This window comes from Lagopus muta, chromosome 19 (genome assembly GCF_023343835.1).
Source record: "Lagopus muta isolate bLagMut1 chromosome 19, bLagMut1 primary, whole genome shotgun sequence".
In the NCBI taxonomy this organism is placed as follows: Eukaryota; Metazoa; Chordata; class Aves; order Galliformes; family Phasianidae; genus Lagopus; species Lagopus muta.
The window spans coordinates 7542325-7558333 of NC_064451.1; the positions used below are offsets into that span (position 1 = coordinate 7542325).

The window sequence follows — 16009 nt, forward strand, 5'->3', positions numbered from 1 at the left end:
CTGTGGCCATGGCATTGTTTTGGTAACTCCATTAGAGTGTTGCAGATCAGGGTAATCTGAGTTTTGCATCTATTCTGTAGGGCCCTCCTGGTCCTGTTGGTCCTGAAGGAAGGCAAGGAGAGAAAGGAGCCAAGGTGAGAGCTGAATGGGATTCCTTTCTTACTGTGTCTTTCATGTGCCAAGCTGCTCACCCTGTGACGTTGTTATTTGAAAGACAGTGATTTGATTTTGCTGCATTACAACAAATGAGCCTGAATTTGGGATCACTGGCCTCAAGTCTAAATGTGTGTTTTTATCTTTTAATGAACTCCATGGAGATAATCAGAGCTTGGTAAGGTCATGGGAGTGTTTTCCTTGCTTTGAAATGACAGAGTGCCATATTTGGCAATTTAATGTGCTGTCAGTGAAATGGCACGCTGAGTCCTCCATCGTATCCCAGAGCTAGCACAGCATTATTGGACCGTTGTTATTTCTGTAGGGGCAATGGGGGAAATGTAAAGTGGGATTGCAAATTACAGCTCCAGTTGTCGTGGCAGCCTCAGGAATGCTGATGGCAGAGGACATGCTCTGCTAGCACATCTCCCAGGACATAAGCAAAGAAAGCTTTGTGCTCTGGAGAGCTTGCAGCAAAGGCTGTTCTTGCTGTAAATCAGCAGAAACAGACATGTCTGAAAAGTGAAGTTGTTTGGGAGAACGCTTTTCCTCGGCACATCAGGGATAAGGAGGGAGCAGTAAGAAAACCAGCAGATGGAAAATTTTATATGCTGTGCATGTGAATTGCATTCGCTCTGTGATATCCTGCTGTGTCTCTGAAAAGATGGGTCAGTGCCCCAATGCATATTAAGGCATGCTGTCTCTTGCATCCAGGGTGAAGCTGGTTTGGAAGGGCCTCCTGGGAAGACAGGCCCAATCGGTCCCCAGGGTGCTCCAGGGAAACCTGGCCCTGATGGCCTTCGGGGAATTCCTGGTCCAGTTGTGAGTATTCCCAAATACTCCTCTCACCCGAGAAAGCTTCTTGGTGGCGTTGCTGCTGTAACCCATCTGCCTTGGAAGATGCTTTGTTCCCAATGTAAGATGCTGTCTACAAGGGAGCAGACTGTTTCCATGCTTAGGTGCCCGAGAGCAGATGAAACATCCTCAATGGAAATGGCATAGTGATGGATACCATCACCCAGCATGTTTTACTGAGTGTTGGGTCTGCTTGCACTCTCTGCATTAATGTTCTGTTGAGCTCAGAAGCCACTTTTCCACTAGAGATATTTATGCTCTTATTTTTGCCTTTATCTGCAAGAGAACAGGGCAAATATCTTCTGGCATAGTGGCCAGATGAGGGTGGGTTCATAATCATCTGGGAGCAGTACTGTTGTGAACGATGACTTTGAGAGGACTGCACTGTTTTACAGGGTGAACAAGGCCTTCCAGGATCCCCTGGCCCAGACGGCCCCCCTGGCCCACTGGTATGTCCAAACCATCAAATCTGAATGTGTGTTTGAGATGGGAAAAGGCTTTTTGCGTGAATTCATTCTCCCCTTTGTTTTCCCTCTTGTCTCCCAAAGGGCCCACCTGGTTTGCCTGGCCTCAAAGGAGACTCTGGTCCTAAAGGAGAAAAGGTAAGTGCTGTGCATGACCCCATTGGGTGGCCTGGTGTCTGGCATTCACATGCAAAGTGAACAGGTTCTCCACTGCAGCGTTTCTCTTTACGTATTTGTAGCATTTCCTGTTGCAAAAAGGCAGTGCTTTCACCTTATTCAGCTGTTTCCATGTGTCAGGGATAGCTATGCACTCCTGTCACCTTGCTTAGATATTTGGGTTTGTCCCTATGAAATGTCTTTCACAGGTAAATTTGGCATTCTGTTAACTGCAGAGAGAGATTGTAATTAACATCTGCTATCTTCCCCTAGGGTCATCCAGGTTTAATTGGTCTGATTGGACCGCCAGGTGAGCAGGGAGAAAAGGGCGACCGAGGTCTCCCAGGCCCCCAGGGCTCTGCAGGACCCAAGGGAGAGCAGGTAAATGCCAATCTCAGCATGAGAACGTTTTTGAGTCACATTTTCTATCTGAATGTGGTTTATTCTATGTATGAAATATAGTGATGCTCTAAAATGACCCATTTTAGGAGAAATAGGATTCTTGAGGGTCACGTGAAAAGAGTTGAGTAGACTTGGAGAGATGGTAACACAAATATGTGTCAGGAGGACTGACATTCAGAACTGTGTGCCATACTCCTGTTTGGATCACGCACACATTTAAAAACCAATTTAAGCTTCAAATCTTTATGTCCTCCAAAACCAGTGGTTAATTCCATAGTTGTGGACCAGTATTGCTGCCTGCAAGTCAATATTGTTCTGTTCTTATTTTTCAGGGTATCACAGGTCCCTCTGGACCAATTGGACCCCCAGGGCCACCAGGACTACCGGTATGTGACCAGTAAAAAAGGTAACCTTTAGACTCCTGGGGAACTGTGCAGTCCTGCTGGGGTCACTTTGGGGTTCCCAGATAACCCAGCATAGCCTTTCTGGAGTGACCTGATGTGATGATGTTAACAGCAATGGGGATTGCCCAGCTGAGCATAATAACAGCACTTGGATGTGTTTCAGGAGTGCTTTTTTGTATGCTTGGAAGAAAAAAAAAAGCAGCATTCATCTGAAAAATGGGCCCAAAAGGAGTGAATGTAAAAAATAAATAAAATAAATACAAAATGCAGAAACTAGTATGGTGGTGTTCTCTCTCTCTCTGAGGAGAGGCTGACTTCTGTGCTAACAAAGATACTAACTCCCTTCTGTATTTTTCTCTATGCAGGGTCCACCTGGTCCCAAAGGTGCTAAAGGATCATCAGTGAGTATAGACATTGCTAAGTGAAGAGGCTGAGGATCTCTTATTAAGTGCTCAGCCTGCTGTGACTCCTCCGCATCAGCAGCGTTAAGGCAATTAGCCAAAGATGGCTGTAGCAAATGCAGCCTTTTCAGACTATCCCAGCTCAGAAATTATAATTGGGGAAGGTTTCTGTTACATGCATTGTACTTCACTGAACATCAGTGTAGCAAAGATCATAAGGGGGAATGCAGTGAATAGTCCTTATGAGCAAAACTACTACTGTAGTGCAGAGGGTATTAAAAATAGACTGTGAAGCAGGAGGTGGCAAGCTGAAGAACGAGGAACTCTGTGAGAAATGCAACACTAAAGTGAGCTTCGTGTTACAGATCTCCTATTCAGGCGGTTAAAAATTCCTCTTGGGCAACTTCCTAAAGTCTTTTTTTTTGTTTTGTTTTGTTTCTTTTGTTTTTCCATAAAGAATTCCATGTTTTATTAATTCTGAGCTTGGATTCGATTCTGAAATCTGCTGAATTGATTTGGGGAGGTAACACTTTCATCCATTGAAAGATCCTTCCTTTTCTGCAGGAAGCCTGAGGAAAAATTGATCCCTGCTTAATCTTGATCTGCTTAATCCCAAGTGTTTGACATTGTTTCTTACCGAGCACCAGAAAATAACCAAGACACAAATTTTACTGGGGGGACGTGGGGACGAGAGACCCTCTTTGTGTGACTAAAAGGGCAGGAAGGAAACATTTACTGGTAGAGACTGTGGAAAAAAATATTAAGTTTGGGCTGTTGTATCAGTTACAAATGCTATTTACTGAGTGACTTGTGTTTTTCCTTTTTTTCCACCTAGGGTCCAACGGGTCCAAAGGGTGAATCGGGTCTTCCTGGGCCCCCAGGGCCTCCTGTAAGTACAGCTCCATTACACAAACTTAATGGGTGTCGTCATGTAGATTTCCAGATAAAGATTCAGCATTTCAGGAGTTCTGCAATGGAGTGACATCTGTTAGGGATGCCAGGGAAGAAAGCAGAAGGTGAAGGGAAGAATTAGTAATGAGAGGAGAACAAGAGAAGAAGGAACCAATGTTGGTGGCTGGGGTTTTCCTCAGTGCCACCACGGGTGTTTCAGATACCTACTGTGCATCTTATGATGCTGTTCTTCAGCACTGGTGGCTGCTTTGGCTGTTTCTTCTGTCTCGTCCCCATTTCCACTGAGAAGTTGCATCTTCTTCCCCCATCCATCAGGGTCCTCCTGGAGAAGTCATCCAGCCTCTGCCCATCCAGTCTTCCAAGAGGACCAGGCGAAACATCGATGCCAGCCAGCTGGTGGATGATGGAAATGCTGACAATTACATGGACTATGCAGATGGCATGGAGGAGATTTTCGGCTCACTGAATTCCTTGAAACTGGAAATTGAACAGATGAAGCATCCGTTGGGCACTCAACATAACCCAGCTCGTACCTGCAAGGATCTCCAGCTCTGTCACCCTGATTTCCCAGATGGTGCGTCCTGAGACAGGGGGGACACAGGGCAAAAACACAGTGGGTTCCCAGCTCCAGCTGGTGAATGTGGTTCAGTGCAGGAAGAGAAAGATTTTGGGGACTCCCAGGCTCTTGTTGCCCCCTGAGGAATATGGCTGATCAAAGAGGTCATAGAGACCTAGAGACATGGAGAAAAATGGGGATGTGTGTTTCAAAAAAGCTGTTCCTGAAAGATGCCACAGTATGATATGGCATCAACCATCATTCTTCTTAAAAATACATATGATAGTAGCCTATGATGGGGATGATACAGCCCGAGTAAGATGGCTGTTGAAGGTTGATATCCCTTCACAGCGCTGATTCTTTCTTCCCCTCTCCTCCTTGTCCTGCATCCAGGTGAATACTGGGTGGATCCTAACCAAGGATGTTCCAGGGACTCTTTCAAAGTGTACTGTAATTTCACAGCTGGTGGAGAGACTTGTATCTTCCCTGATAAGAAGTCTGAAGGAGTAAGTCCACACGACGTTCTTTAATATCATGATGATAAAAGATTGTTTCCTAATATGAATATTCATATGCACGGTGTTGGTTATGTTGATGTGTACTGATCTGCTTAGTTGACCCATACTCTTAATTTTTGTCACACAGCCATGCGCTGTTTTATGGAGCTGCTCTCCCTGTTGCAGAGCTGCTCTGCTGGACGCAGGCTGTGATGCTCCTCAAATGCAAATTGTGCTACTACTTGCAGAGTGCCATAAGTGTGAGAAAGGCTCAGCCTGCTGTTTTTCCAGAGAGAGGACCTTGAACAGCTATCACAGCAGCATTAAGTGTCGGATGAATGGTTTTATTATAAGCCATAGCAGAGTTTAAGACATATCCCCTTTCTGTCCGTCCTTAACGCAGTAGAAGCACGCTAATTTGCTTTATGGTTTGCAGGCTGTAAGGGAAGGACAGTCCCAGGACACCTGCAGTAAAGTTTGCCCATTGCTTTTGGAGAGATTTACAACAGAAGTGAGGGAATTTTTGGAAGAGGGGGGAGCACACAGCAGCCGTGCTCCTTCCTTGTGCTCTGCCTTGCAAAACAAGAGCTTCAGCTGCTCGGGTGGGACTGCCATAAGGGAGGGATGCTGTGACACAACCCTTCTTGCCAAGGTCACTCCTTGTCCCAGTCTAGGTGGTTGGAGCTCCACCATGCTCAGTGGTCCAGCACTATCAAAGGATGCTGCATGTGCTGCCCCGTGTGCTGCACAGCCTCTGGAGGCACTCAGAGGCTTTTCCTTAATGCTGCTCTTTGCCTTTCCTAGCCCCTCAGCATCTGGATTTGACATTAGAATGACAGCAGCCTCCTCCATTGCCAGCACTTTCACCGTTCATATTTCTTTTTATTTTCCTGTATCTTTCCTTTTAGCTCTCCTGCCAATAGGCTGCACTGACGGTTTTGCATCCAAAGTATCTAGAATTAGTGATCATTAGCCCTTAGCAAAGGAGGCTGGTGCAGGCAGTGGCATCTCCTTCTGCTTGAACTTGGCACCATAGGGCTCTGCCGGCTGGTCTTGTTAGTGGTGTGTAAAGATTAAGAAAACATGCTTTTAAAACAAGTCGGCCATTTTCAATAAGACATGCAGATGCTGCCCGTGGGACTGAATGTAACTTCATTTCTTTCTTTTTTTCTCTTTTCTTTCCTTCCTCATTGCCGTCCACAAACTAGGCTAGAATTACTTCTTGGCCAAAGGAAAACCCAGGCTCCTGGTTCAGTGAATTCAAGCGCGGTAAACTGGTAAGATGCATCTCAGTGCTTTCAGTTTTCTTTAACCCGTGTCGTATTTTACAGAGTAAAATGGCTCGTTGGCCCAAAGAACAGCCTTCCACATGGTATAGTCAATACAAGCGGGGGTCTTTGGTAAGTGGCTAACCTTGGCCCTCTAGTCTGAATCAGAGCACGTCATCCGCTTTGGTATGGCCAGACCTGTTGCACTCTGCATGCTCGACTAATCGCCATCACAAGTTGCAGTTAAAAGGTTTAAGGTGGAATACTTCAGGTGGAAAAAGAAGCAAAGCCACACAGGGATGCGTTTGCTGACCAGCTCTGTGCCCTGCAGGAGGGTGCTGCTGCCCCTTGAGCTGCTCCCATCGTAGCAGGGGCAAACTGGATGGCCCTGTGCTGCTGTCCCCAGGGAGAACAGCCTTGTCCTGAAAGCCTTTGTGTGATGCCTCACCCTGGAGCTGAGCTCTGTGCTGCTGCACCACTTCCCTTGGGGGGTAACCTAGGCTGGGTTGGTGAGTCTGCACATGACCAGGCCAGGTTGTCCTCAAAGGAGGAATCTCGTCTCCTTGCTGGAGATGAGCCATGCTGGGGGCTCCCACACCATCCCCAGAGCTTGGGAAAAGTGAAGTCACTGATTCAAAGGAGGAGATTTCAAGCCACATGCGTTCCAAGCCTGATGGCCTGGGATTGGATATAGGCACAATTGGGGTTTATTTTTAAGGGAGAAAAAACTGCTGTGAGGTCAAACAATATTTGATGTCAGCAAGCAAACTAGACATCAACATGTTAAAAAAAAAAAAAAAAAAGGAGAGAGATGCAGTTCTAGTATTTTGTCCTGTAGCTGAACAGTTGTGTTGTGCATAGATCGCTCTCCCACTGAGCCCTTCATCAAACGATGAGCACGAGCCAGCTCTCCTCCAGCAATGGAAATCTCCCACATGTGTATCAATTCCTACAGGGTGCACATCATGAGCTCGGTCAGATCAGGAGGATGAGGGAAGGAGGAAATGCTCAGCAGACATGAGCAGGTGGAGGTGCTGAGGTCCCCGTTGCCCAAGGCAGAGGTTTCCTGCAGAACATTCAACATCCACCTTGAAGGGCAAACAAAGGAGGGTGCTGCCTTGTTTCCCTCAGCCACATTTCATTGCCACTAAACACGTATGCTCTGATTCTGCCCACAAGAAGGATATGGCTTCTGCAGCTTTTCTGCACCATCCAACAAGGCCGCAAAGCCAAGGCTTCAGCCTCGTAGCTCCTTGAAGGGCAATTACTCATAGCTTAATTACAGAGCACTTCATCAATTAATATTACAAGTACATTCATCTCTGCATCTTCTGTGCCTTTTTTCCTTTCTTTTTCCAGCCTGTTTGTCGGCTACTTTAGAGGCTGAATGGGCACCCTAGAGCTTAGGGCCCATTTTTTAAATAGGAATTTCAGTGCCACTTTGTTCCATCTTTCTGCGTTCTATTCTCTTGCCTTTTACCTGTCCCACATTTCCCATTTGCAAGAAAAAAGCCACCAGCACATAGAAGACCTTCCACAGCAAACCCCAAAACTGTAAAGTTTGCTTTAAAAAAAATAAAATAAAAAAAATTCATACCAGTCAAATATTTGGAACTATGAGACTGGTAAACTGGGGAGGTGTTTGCCTGGATGTGAGTTGGTTGAATTCTGTTTGTGGTTTGGCAGGATGGCTGTGGGTGCCCTTCAGGTTGGCAGGGCTGCTCTGCTCGACCCAGAGCCTTTGTGCCCAGCCTGGAGCCACGGCACTGCCAACGACACATCCCATAATACTGCTTACACCAGGTATGCCAATGCTTGCCTTTCTTCTGATGGCACCCAAAGTAAGATGGATGGAGTAAATGGGGAATACAAAGAAACCGTTTTGTTTTGATGCTTCCCCACCATCATTAATCAGTGACACAGAGTACGTGGAGTTAATTTCCCAGCCTTCCTCATGATGCAGCCAGACTGCATTTAGAGGGATAACAGAGTTGCAGATGTTTTCTTTTGGCCTCTGCTTTCCTCCTGTGTGCATTCTGCACGCACGTAATTCCCGGTAGCTCTAACAAGACCTGCCACCCATCCATCCTGTTATCCCTCACTGCCATATGGCATCTGCCACAGGCAAATACTCCAGCACAGAAAAAAGGGGAAAGGATTGATTTTTTTATTTTTATTTATTTTGCAAAACCAACACGCTTTATGCACACAGCCATTTCCCAGTGGGTCCAGTTGTAAACCTCGTGCAGAAGCAGAACAGCTTAGCACACAGTCTGGCTCCCAAACCAAGCATCGATTTGAAATAAGAATACACAGGAAAGTAACTCTTGCAGGTCGATGAGCAGTGCCACGTGCACTGAGTACTCAGCTTTTTGTGTCCCCATCCTTCTACGTCCTGGTGGTTTCTTGCTCCTGGCATGCATGGCTCTCTCATGGTCAGTCATATTTAACTCTCAGGAGGACAGTGCAACAGCATCCTGACAACCGGTTGGTATATTTTATTTCTTCTCCTCATCTTTTTTACTCAGAACTTTGTTGTCTGGTTGTGAACCTCTTCTATTGTTTGCAGCCCGCACCGTGATCTGATGCTTCACCGTACCTTGAAGAACTCTGTGCTGTTTGTATTTTTCTCCCAGTCATTTCTTAAAGAAGTCAGCTGTCTGTTGAGGGCAGTTTGAAGAGCTGCTCCAGTGGCTTTGCTGTGGCTGGAGGTGCCACCTCAAGTGCAGTCAGTCCATGATGTTGCTCTGGCTAATCCTGTGGTGCTTCCTTGTTGGAGGGCGCAAGGGAAAGTGACAGAAAGGCCTGAAAGCTGAGGAGTGGAGGGGCCTTCCATAACTTGTGTTTTGCAGAAATAGATTTCCAGAAACCGTTCTCCTTTGAAGGAGAAAAAGAACCTGATGTGCAGGACAGAGCAAATCCCCATGCAGGTGCAGCTGTCAGTAGGAGCAGGATTTCTGCAGAAGAGGTTGCAAGGATTGCTTGAAATCCCAGTGTGGAGGTACCCAGGAAAGATGAATGGGAAACACCTCAGTGTGTGCAAAATACTTACAGAGGTGAAATAACTGTGTCAAATGGGGCAGCAAAATAAAGCTCCAGACCCTTCCATAAATCTTCATTCTCCTCAAAAGCTGGAGAAATATGCTCAGTACTGGCTTTATGCCTGGAGATATACATCCCCGGATTTGTTCAGTGCTGTGTCACTTTGCAGCTGGGGCTGAAATCCCCATTCCTTTCTCCTCCTCCTGCCCTTGGTTTAGCTTTGTGTGGTTTTTTTCTTAGCTTACCATCAGGTCACAGACAGCAACACAAATAAACTGCCCCTGGCAGCAGGAGAACCGGAGCATCTCTGTGCTGTGCAGCATGGCAGGAGCCAGGATGGGATGGGGAGACCCAGCCCCAGAGCAGAGGGCAGGGTGCTCGTGCACGTGGGGATAAGGATGGATGGGAAATCTGGTGGTCCTTGAAGCTCCCTGAATGCATTCCTTTGCCCCTCACTGCCCAGCGTTTCCCCTTTTCCACTTCCCATAGCTCTCCTACGTGGATTCGGATGGGAACCCCATCGGAGTGGTACAGATGACATTCCTCAGGCTGCTGAGCGCCTCGGCCCACCAGAACATCACTTATAACTGCTACCAATCCGTAGCCTGGCACGATGCCACCACAGACAGCTATGACAAAGCCATCCGCTTCCTGGGCTCCAACGATGAGGAGATGTCCTACGACAACAACCCGTACATCCGAGCCGCATTCGATGGCTGCGCGGTACGTGGGGAAGATGGCAGGAAGGGTCTCTGAGCAAATCGCTTCCCCATTTCCATCGATTTGGTTGCTCTGAGGATTGAGTTTTTGCCCTGAGTTCAGATGTTGAGCTGCAGCCCTGCCCTCCCCATGCACGCACAGCCCATGGTGCTCTTTTTCTTCTCTTCGGCTGTGAACCATGTCCAGAGTTTTCAAAGGTGGCACAACATCCAGCCTTTGCTTCTGCCTTCTGCTGGGCATCTGATTGAGGACTGAGCTCTGAGCAATCTGCCCTCAGGAACTGTAAATTTGGTGAAGTAGGTGCTGCTTGCATTTATTTCTAGACCCAGTTTGTCAGTGCAAAAGCACGCATAATTCTCACATTCTGCAACTGCAGTGCTTGAAGCCCACGGGACTGAATGATAGAGTTGTTTGACAGCAAAAGCCCTCCACATAATTTGAGATTAAAGTGATTCTGTTCTGGCAGACGTGCTTTTACTGTAGGAGCAATGAGAAAAATCAAATTAGAATCACTTCTTTTAATACTTCTGCAAGAGAGGAAAAGGGCATTCATCCCTCTACTGAAAACGCCCAGAGGTTTATCCTCAATACCACGTGTCTCTGAGTAACACAACTTGTCCTCAGCAAAAAAGAGCCCCCTCCTCTCTTCTCCTTCATAAGTCTCAGGGAAGCTGCAGACCACATGCTGCACGTTTTAAGGCAGACACATCTGATGAAAACCCTTTCAGGTTAAGTGATGCTGTTCAGGTGCCCTGTGTTCCTCTCCCTTTTTCTTAATGAGGAATATTTGCCTGGAAACGGGACTGGAGCTCCTTTGAGTTTGTTCACTTGGTTGCTGCTTACTGGAGGCTGTAGCACTGGCTGCTGTCAGCACGACCAGCCTTAGTGCTGCAAGGTAAAGACTGGCAGGAGCAAAGCAGGGGAGCAGCATGGGCTGGTGAGCTAGTGGAGGGGCACAGGGCTTTGGGCATTGCTTCCAAGCTTCAGCCCTTCCTCCTGCCCCTCTCTGCAAGGCTCTGGAGAGGAGGTAAAAGACATTGAGGGGATTCGCTGCGTCCTGCAGGGATAGATTTGGTGCAGAGCCATATCCCAGTGAGATGCTGTGAGAGCCTTGCAGGGCAGTGCTCTGCCTCTCCTGTGTTCCTTACTGTCTCTGAGACCTCAGCAGGTCATCCTTGCTGAAACACTGGCAATATCTATAAGGTTAAGAGCCTTAATGTGAAAAGTGAGGCCTGGTTACCCAGCACAGCATTGCTGCAGAGGCCCCGAGAAGCTCCAAACCCTGGCTGTGATTGAGGCTGCTGCAGCCAGCGCCGGAGGAGCTCCAGGGCTAATGTTTGGGCCATTATTTGAATATGTTTCTCCTGATCTTACAGCCCTTTCTCAGTAACTATGATACAGCCTATTCTTCTGAGACACACAAATCAGAGGGTAAGGTAGAGCCAAAAGCTGCTCCATAAATTCACTTGTTTGTGCAGCTTTGTATGCTCCCGGGTGCACTTCTGCTCCTCCAATAATTATTTATATTTCAGAAATAACTGTATGGCTAGCAGGCACGATAAAAAGACAACATCACCTTGTGAATTCCATCAAACTTTAAATGCGGGCTTTTCGGTAGCGCTCGGATAATAGTCAAACTAATATATTCAAATTAAATTGCTTATATTTGCTCAACAACCCGTGCGTGTCCTTGGGGAGGCAAAACAACTATACCACAGCCACAGCAGTACTGCCAAGCTCCTGTTCCAGCTCTGAGCTATGCTGAAAGCAGTGATATGGGCCACTCCATCCTCATGGCAATAGCTCCAAAGTGAGTCCTCAGGGCAACCATCTCGGCAGCATCCTCAGTGGTGCCCACTGCATCTGCAGGGGGAGTTGGATGCAGTGTGCCTGCAAATTAGTGTAGGAAATCCCTGGGTGACACCATCTGTGTATTCCTAGTTCACCAGTGAATGTTTGCGCACGATAACCCGCCGGCATTGTGTTGGAGGCAGCATTGCCTCATTCACTGAGGAAAAACTTCTTTACAGAAAGAATTGTTAAGCACTGGAATAGGCTCCCCAGGGAAGCGGTTGAGTCACCATCCCTGGATGTGTTTAAAAACCATTTGGATGTGGTGCTCAGGGCCATGATTTAGCAGAGGGTTGTTGGGGTCGTTTGGTTGTGGTTGGACTCGATGATCTTTCAAGGTCTTTTCCTTTTCCAACCTGAGCGTTTCTGGGATTCCATTGAAGCTCTTCTCTCTCCCTCTTCTCCTCCAGGCAAAGAAGGGCTATCAGAAGACTGTCCTGGAAATCAACACGCCCAAGGTCGAGCAAGTGCCTGTCGTCGACATCATGTTCAATGACTTCGGAGAAGCGTCACAGAAATTTGGATTCGAGGTGGGACCAGCTTGCTTCATGGGCTAAGAGCCACCTGAAAACTAGTCTCCAAATGAGCAACCTCGTAACCTCATTGCGCCATTTAATTAATTAAAAAAGAAAAGAAGAAGAAAGAAAAAAAAAAAAAAGAAAAAAAAAAAAAAAAAGAGTTCCTCGTCGTCACATGCACGTTCTGAAACTGGACAGCGATGGGTTCTTTCCTTTTCGTTTTGTTTTGTGCTTCGTTTTGCCCCAGTTCCTCTGTGCCGCGGCACCCGCGCAGAATCGCATGACCTGACGCTGCCCACGTGGCCCATGGACCTGCCCTGCATGTCCTGAGGTGGAAACGCATCCAAGACTTCTTCTCTCCTCCAGATGATGCCAAGTGCTACTCGGCAGGTTGTTGTTTGTTCGTTTCTAAGGAAAAAATGGATAATAACTTGAAACTCCCGCGCTCAGCTTGACGTTGAATCCCGGCTCTCATGCGAACCCTGCTGAAGTTCTTTATGGTCATCTCAGTGACTTCTGTGAGATTTGTATCAGGTCTAGCAAGCAGATATAATGGCCCTTTCCAGAATCTGTAGTATCTTCATAGAATCACCTAATCCCACTTCTTACAAAATCTAACCCGACCGATTCGATCGCTAAAAGCCACCCTGGGCATCTCTTTCCCATGTCTTAAAGGTGCTTATATTTTTGTATGTTTGTAAGTAAATATTTGTATTGTATATTATTTGAAATGTTCCCACGTTCCTGGCTTCAAAACATGCATGTGACCCCACCTGACTGCTGCCAACCCACGGGGGGATGCAGCTGAGGCCATGCCCCCGCAGCCACTGATGCCTTTGGAATGATGTGCTTTAAAATAAGGAAAGCAAAGCCTCTTTTTGCTACAGAGCCCTACAAAGCAGGCTGCAGTTTGCACCTCTGCCTCTTTGTGCCCCTGCTTCACCTTCATGTATGTGTTTTAAGTTAATTCTTCTCGCCTCCGTGTTTCCTTCAGCGTTCTTTCAAAATAATAATTATTAAAAAAAAAAAAATCTGTTCCCAGTGGCAGATTGCAGTGGCAGGGAAGATCCATTTGTCCTCTTGGGATATTGAGTGTAAAACAACAAAAACAACAAAAAAAAAGAGAGGAAAAAAAAAAAAAGGTGCTGTTTTGTTTTTACATGTCTCTTCGTGGTGCTATCTATTCGAGTAACGTTAACACTGCACTGGTTGGACTCTGCCATTGGCCAATCTCCCACTGCCCGCCGCTTCAGCTGTTTCCAACACAGGCTGCACACTTCTGCTCCGGTCTCTGGTTATAAATGCATGCCAGCTTCATATATGCTATGCAGAAGATCTCTTGTTTGCATTACAGGAGCTTATAGGGCCCGCGTAGGACTTATTAAAAGTGCTTACGCCTTTCCAAAAAGCATTCATGCATTTATACGGCTGTGATCACACCAGGCCGTGTCGTGGCTGAATGTTTGTGGTGCTAATTGATGTCATTGTCGTGAGGACGGAGCTGCGTGTGCCATTCTCTTCCTCTTCCCGTGGTGGCTGCCAGGATGGCTTTCTTTCCCACGCAGCGTTTCCGAATCACAGCCCTCTGCCACCCCATTCCTTCTCCACGTGTTGCTTCGTTTTTTCTCCCCGGCTGTTTCCTTGTGTAGATCTCTTGGCTGGAAAATTTGATGTTGCAGGGGATTTTTGTAATTATTATTATTATTTGGCCTGGAGTGTTACAGTTGAGCCGGGGGAGGGGAGCGGGAGGGGGGTCTGTCACCATGAAGGAAAGGACATCACATTTACTGTGAAAGAAGGCAACATATGATGTCTTTTCCCCCCTCCTTCCCTAGCAGAGAGCAGCAGCGCCCAAGGGAGGGAGCGAGGCGGGAGCTGCGATGCTGCACGGTGCTTTCGGGTCTGCAAAAGCCGTGTCCATCCATCTCCCTTCTTGTGTTCTGTCTAATTACTATTCATTTCTATTTTTCCTTTTTCCACCTGGGGGGGGGAGGAAAAAAAAACCTCAAAAGGTGCTACCCTAAAACTGCAGACTCCAGCAGCAAAGCAGTGAAAACGAGGATACGTACAGTGATCTGGTGCCTGCTCACCTTGGCACGAGCCTTGGCTGGGAGCATTGGGAAGGTCGAGGAGGTTGCACGTTCCTGTCTGCCACAGATAAGCCATATCTTGATGTGTGTGCACACGTGTGCGTCTGCCTAGGTCATGTGATTCTGTTCTGATGAATTCTCATCAAGGGAGCTTTTTTTTTCTTTTTTTTTTTTTTTTTTTTTTTCCTCCTTTTATTTCCTTGCTTTAAGAAGAAGAAGAAAAAAAAAAATAAAGAAATAATTCCTCTGTTGAATTCCACAGTGTTGTAATTGTACTGAGCTCCAAACTGTTCCGATTCCCCCAGACCACTTAGCTACGGTATTATTGCAATAAAATTACTACTTGTATTTGCAGACGTTCTTTTTGTGTAATTTTATTTCCCTCTTCCCTTAATATATATGACTTGAACAAATGTTGATAAGAAAAATAAAACCTATGGAAAAAAAAACAAAACAAACAAATTTAGTACATAAGGCCCTTTTTAAAATATACTGTCAAACGACGTATTGTACATTTCTTCAAAGTCCAATAAACATGTCATAAAATTTAAGTGTAATGCCCGTAAGAGCTATTTTTAAATATTTTAAACCTGTGTAATAAAGGAATAAATGTAATAGATTTTTTTTTTTTTTTCAATAAATCAAGTTTACTGTTTCCACCTAAACCAACGTGATGTGAATGTCTTCTTGGAGTCGGTCGCAGAGGGATTTCCCCCTGACCCCTGAGCTCGGTGATGCACGAAGAGTTCGTCGGAGTGGTGAAAGGGAACGTGTGCTGTAAATAAGGAGAGAAAGACCTCAGAGGGAGGAGCTCCCAGGCCTGGAATGCTATTTCTCAGTGAGGATGGAGCCAGCAATGTGAAGGACTTCAGCTGTGTACCAGAGCTGTGACCATTGGCCGCCAGTTCTCTATAGCAATGGACCCGAGGAGCCGTTGCTTGGCATCACAGCCTGTCCTCGACTCATTGGTCCCTGAGGTGAAGCCAGGAAACAAAATGCTTCAACTGCTGGCTGAGCTGCTGAGCTCCAAAGTCCTGCCTGCAGGTGCTGCTGGCACGTGGGGGGAAGCAGCATGGGTGCACCTCTGCAATCTGTGCTCCTGGGATGTGCAAGAAGATGATGGCTGCTTGGGGAACTGCTGTAGGAAATTGCCCTTCTGTCCACCAGCACCAACCTTGGCTGGTTGTGCACTGCTCTGGTTCTTCATGCAAAGACTGTTGGGTTGGTGCTGCTGGTTCACAGGTTGGAGAGATGTCTGCACCTTGAAAGCACGTTGCAATGCAGCAGGTACCTACAAGAAATGTATGCATATGCATGCACCCAGCTCTGTGCACAAAGCTTTGCAATGACCGTGGCAAGCTGGGCCCCATCAACACCTCCCCTTCATTCTTTGGCTGTGAGTAGTGGTAAATCACAGGTTGAGGAGGCTATGCAGATAAGGATTGGTTCAGGTAAGGATTGGTCTGGAAAATCTTGAGGTACTATGGCCGAATCCCCATCCAAACAGGCCCCAAAAAATGCAGTGATACCACAGGTGGGGGAAGAAATCTGGAGAAAAACAGCACGAGTTACACAGCCCTGGCTGGAAAGATTGAAGCAAATGCTGAGAAGTTTGAAGGTGATGCTCACCTCGCCCAGGCTGCCTTCCCACTTAGCCCTGCCATAGATCATTGCACTGCTGCAAACTCTTCTCATGAGCGCCTCAGGGTCTCAATGCTGA

At 46.8% G+C, this 16009-nt stretch overlaps 1 protein-coding gene across 2 annotated transcripts in view; it reads left to right on the forward strand.

The window, feature by feature from the left end:
• The window catches only part of COL5A1 (collagen type V alpha 1 chain), a 127352-nt gene extending 112573 nt beyond the window's left edge, over positions 1 to 14779 (forward strand). Inside the window, exons 54-66 of one of the 2 annotated variants that reach the window (XM_048966446.1) lie at positions 81 to 134; positions 868 to 975; positions 1404 to 1457; positions 1557 to 1610; positions 1902 to 2009; positions 2363 to 2416; positions 2800 to 2835; positions 3671 to 3724; positions 4063 to 4321; positions 4697 to 4809; positions 6009 to 6077; positions 9600 to 9833; positions 12092 to 14779. In XM_048966446.1, the coding sequence (XP_048822403.1) occupies positions 81 to 134; positions 868 to 975; positions 1404 to 1457; positions 1557 to 1610; positions 1902 to 2009; positions 2363 to 2416; positions 2800 to 2835; positions 3671 to 3724; positions 4063 to 4321; positions 4697 to 4809; positions 6009 to 6077; positions 9600 to 9833; positions 12092 to 12238 (1344 nt within the window). In that variant the 3' untranslated portion in view covers positions 12239 to 14779. Of the gene's footprint in view, positions 1 to 80; positions 135 to 867; positions 976 to 1403; positions 1458 to 1556; positions 1611 to 1901; positions 2010 to 2362; positions 2417 to 2799; positions 2836 to 3670; positions 3725 to 4062; positions 4322 to 4696; positions 4810 to 6008; positions 6078 to 6131; positions 6201 to 9599; positions 9834 to 12091 lie in introns of both variants that reach the window. The other variant, XM_048966447.1, reaches the window with a different exon arrangement.
• Positions 14780 to 16009: the final 1230 nt, after the last annotated feature.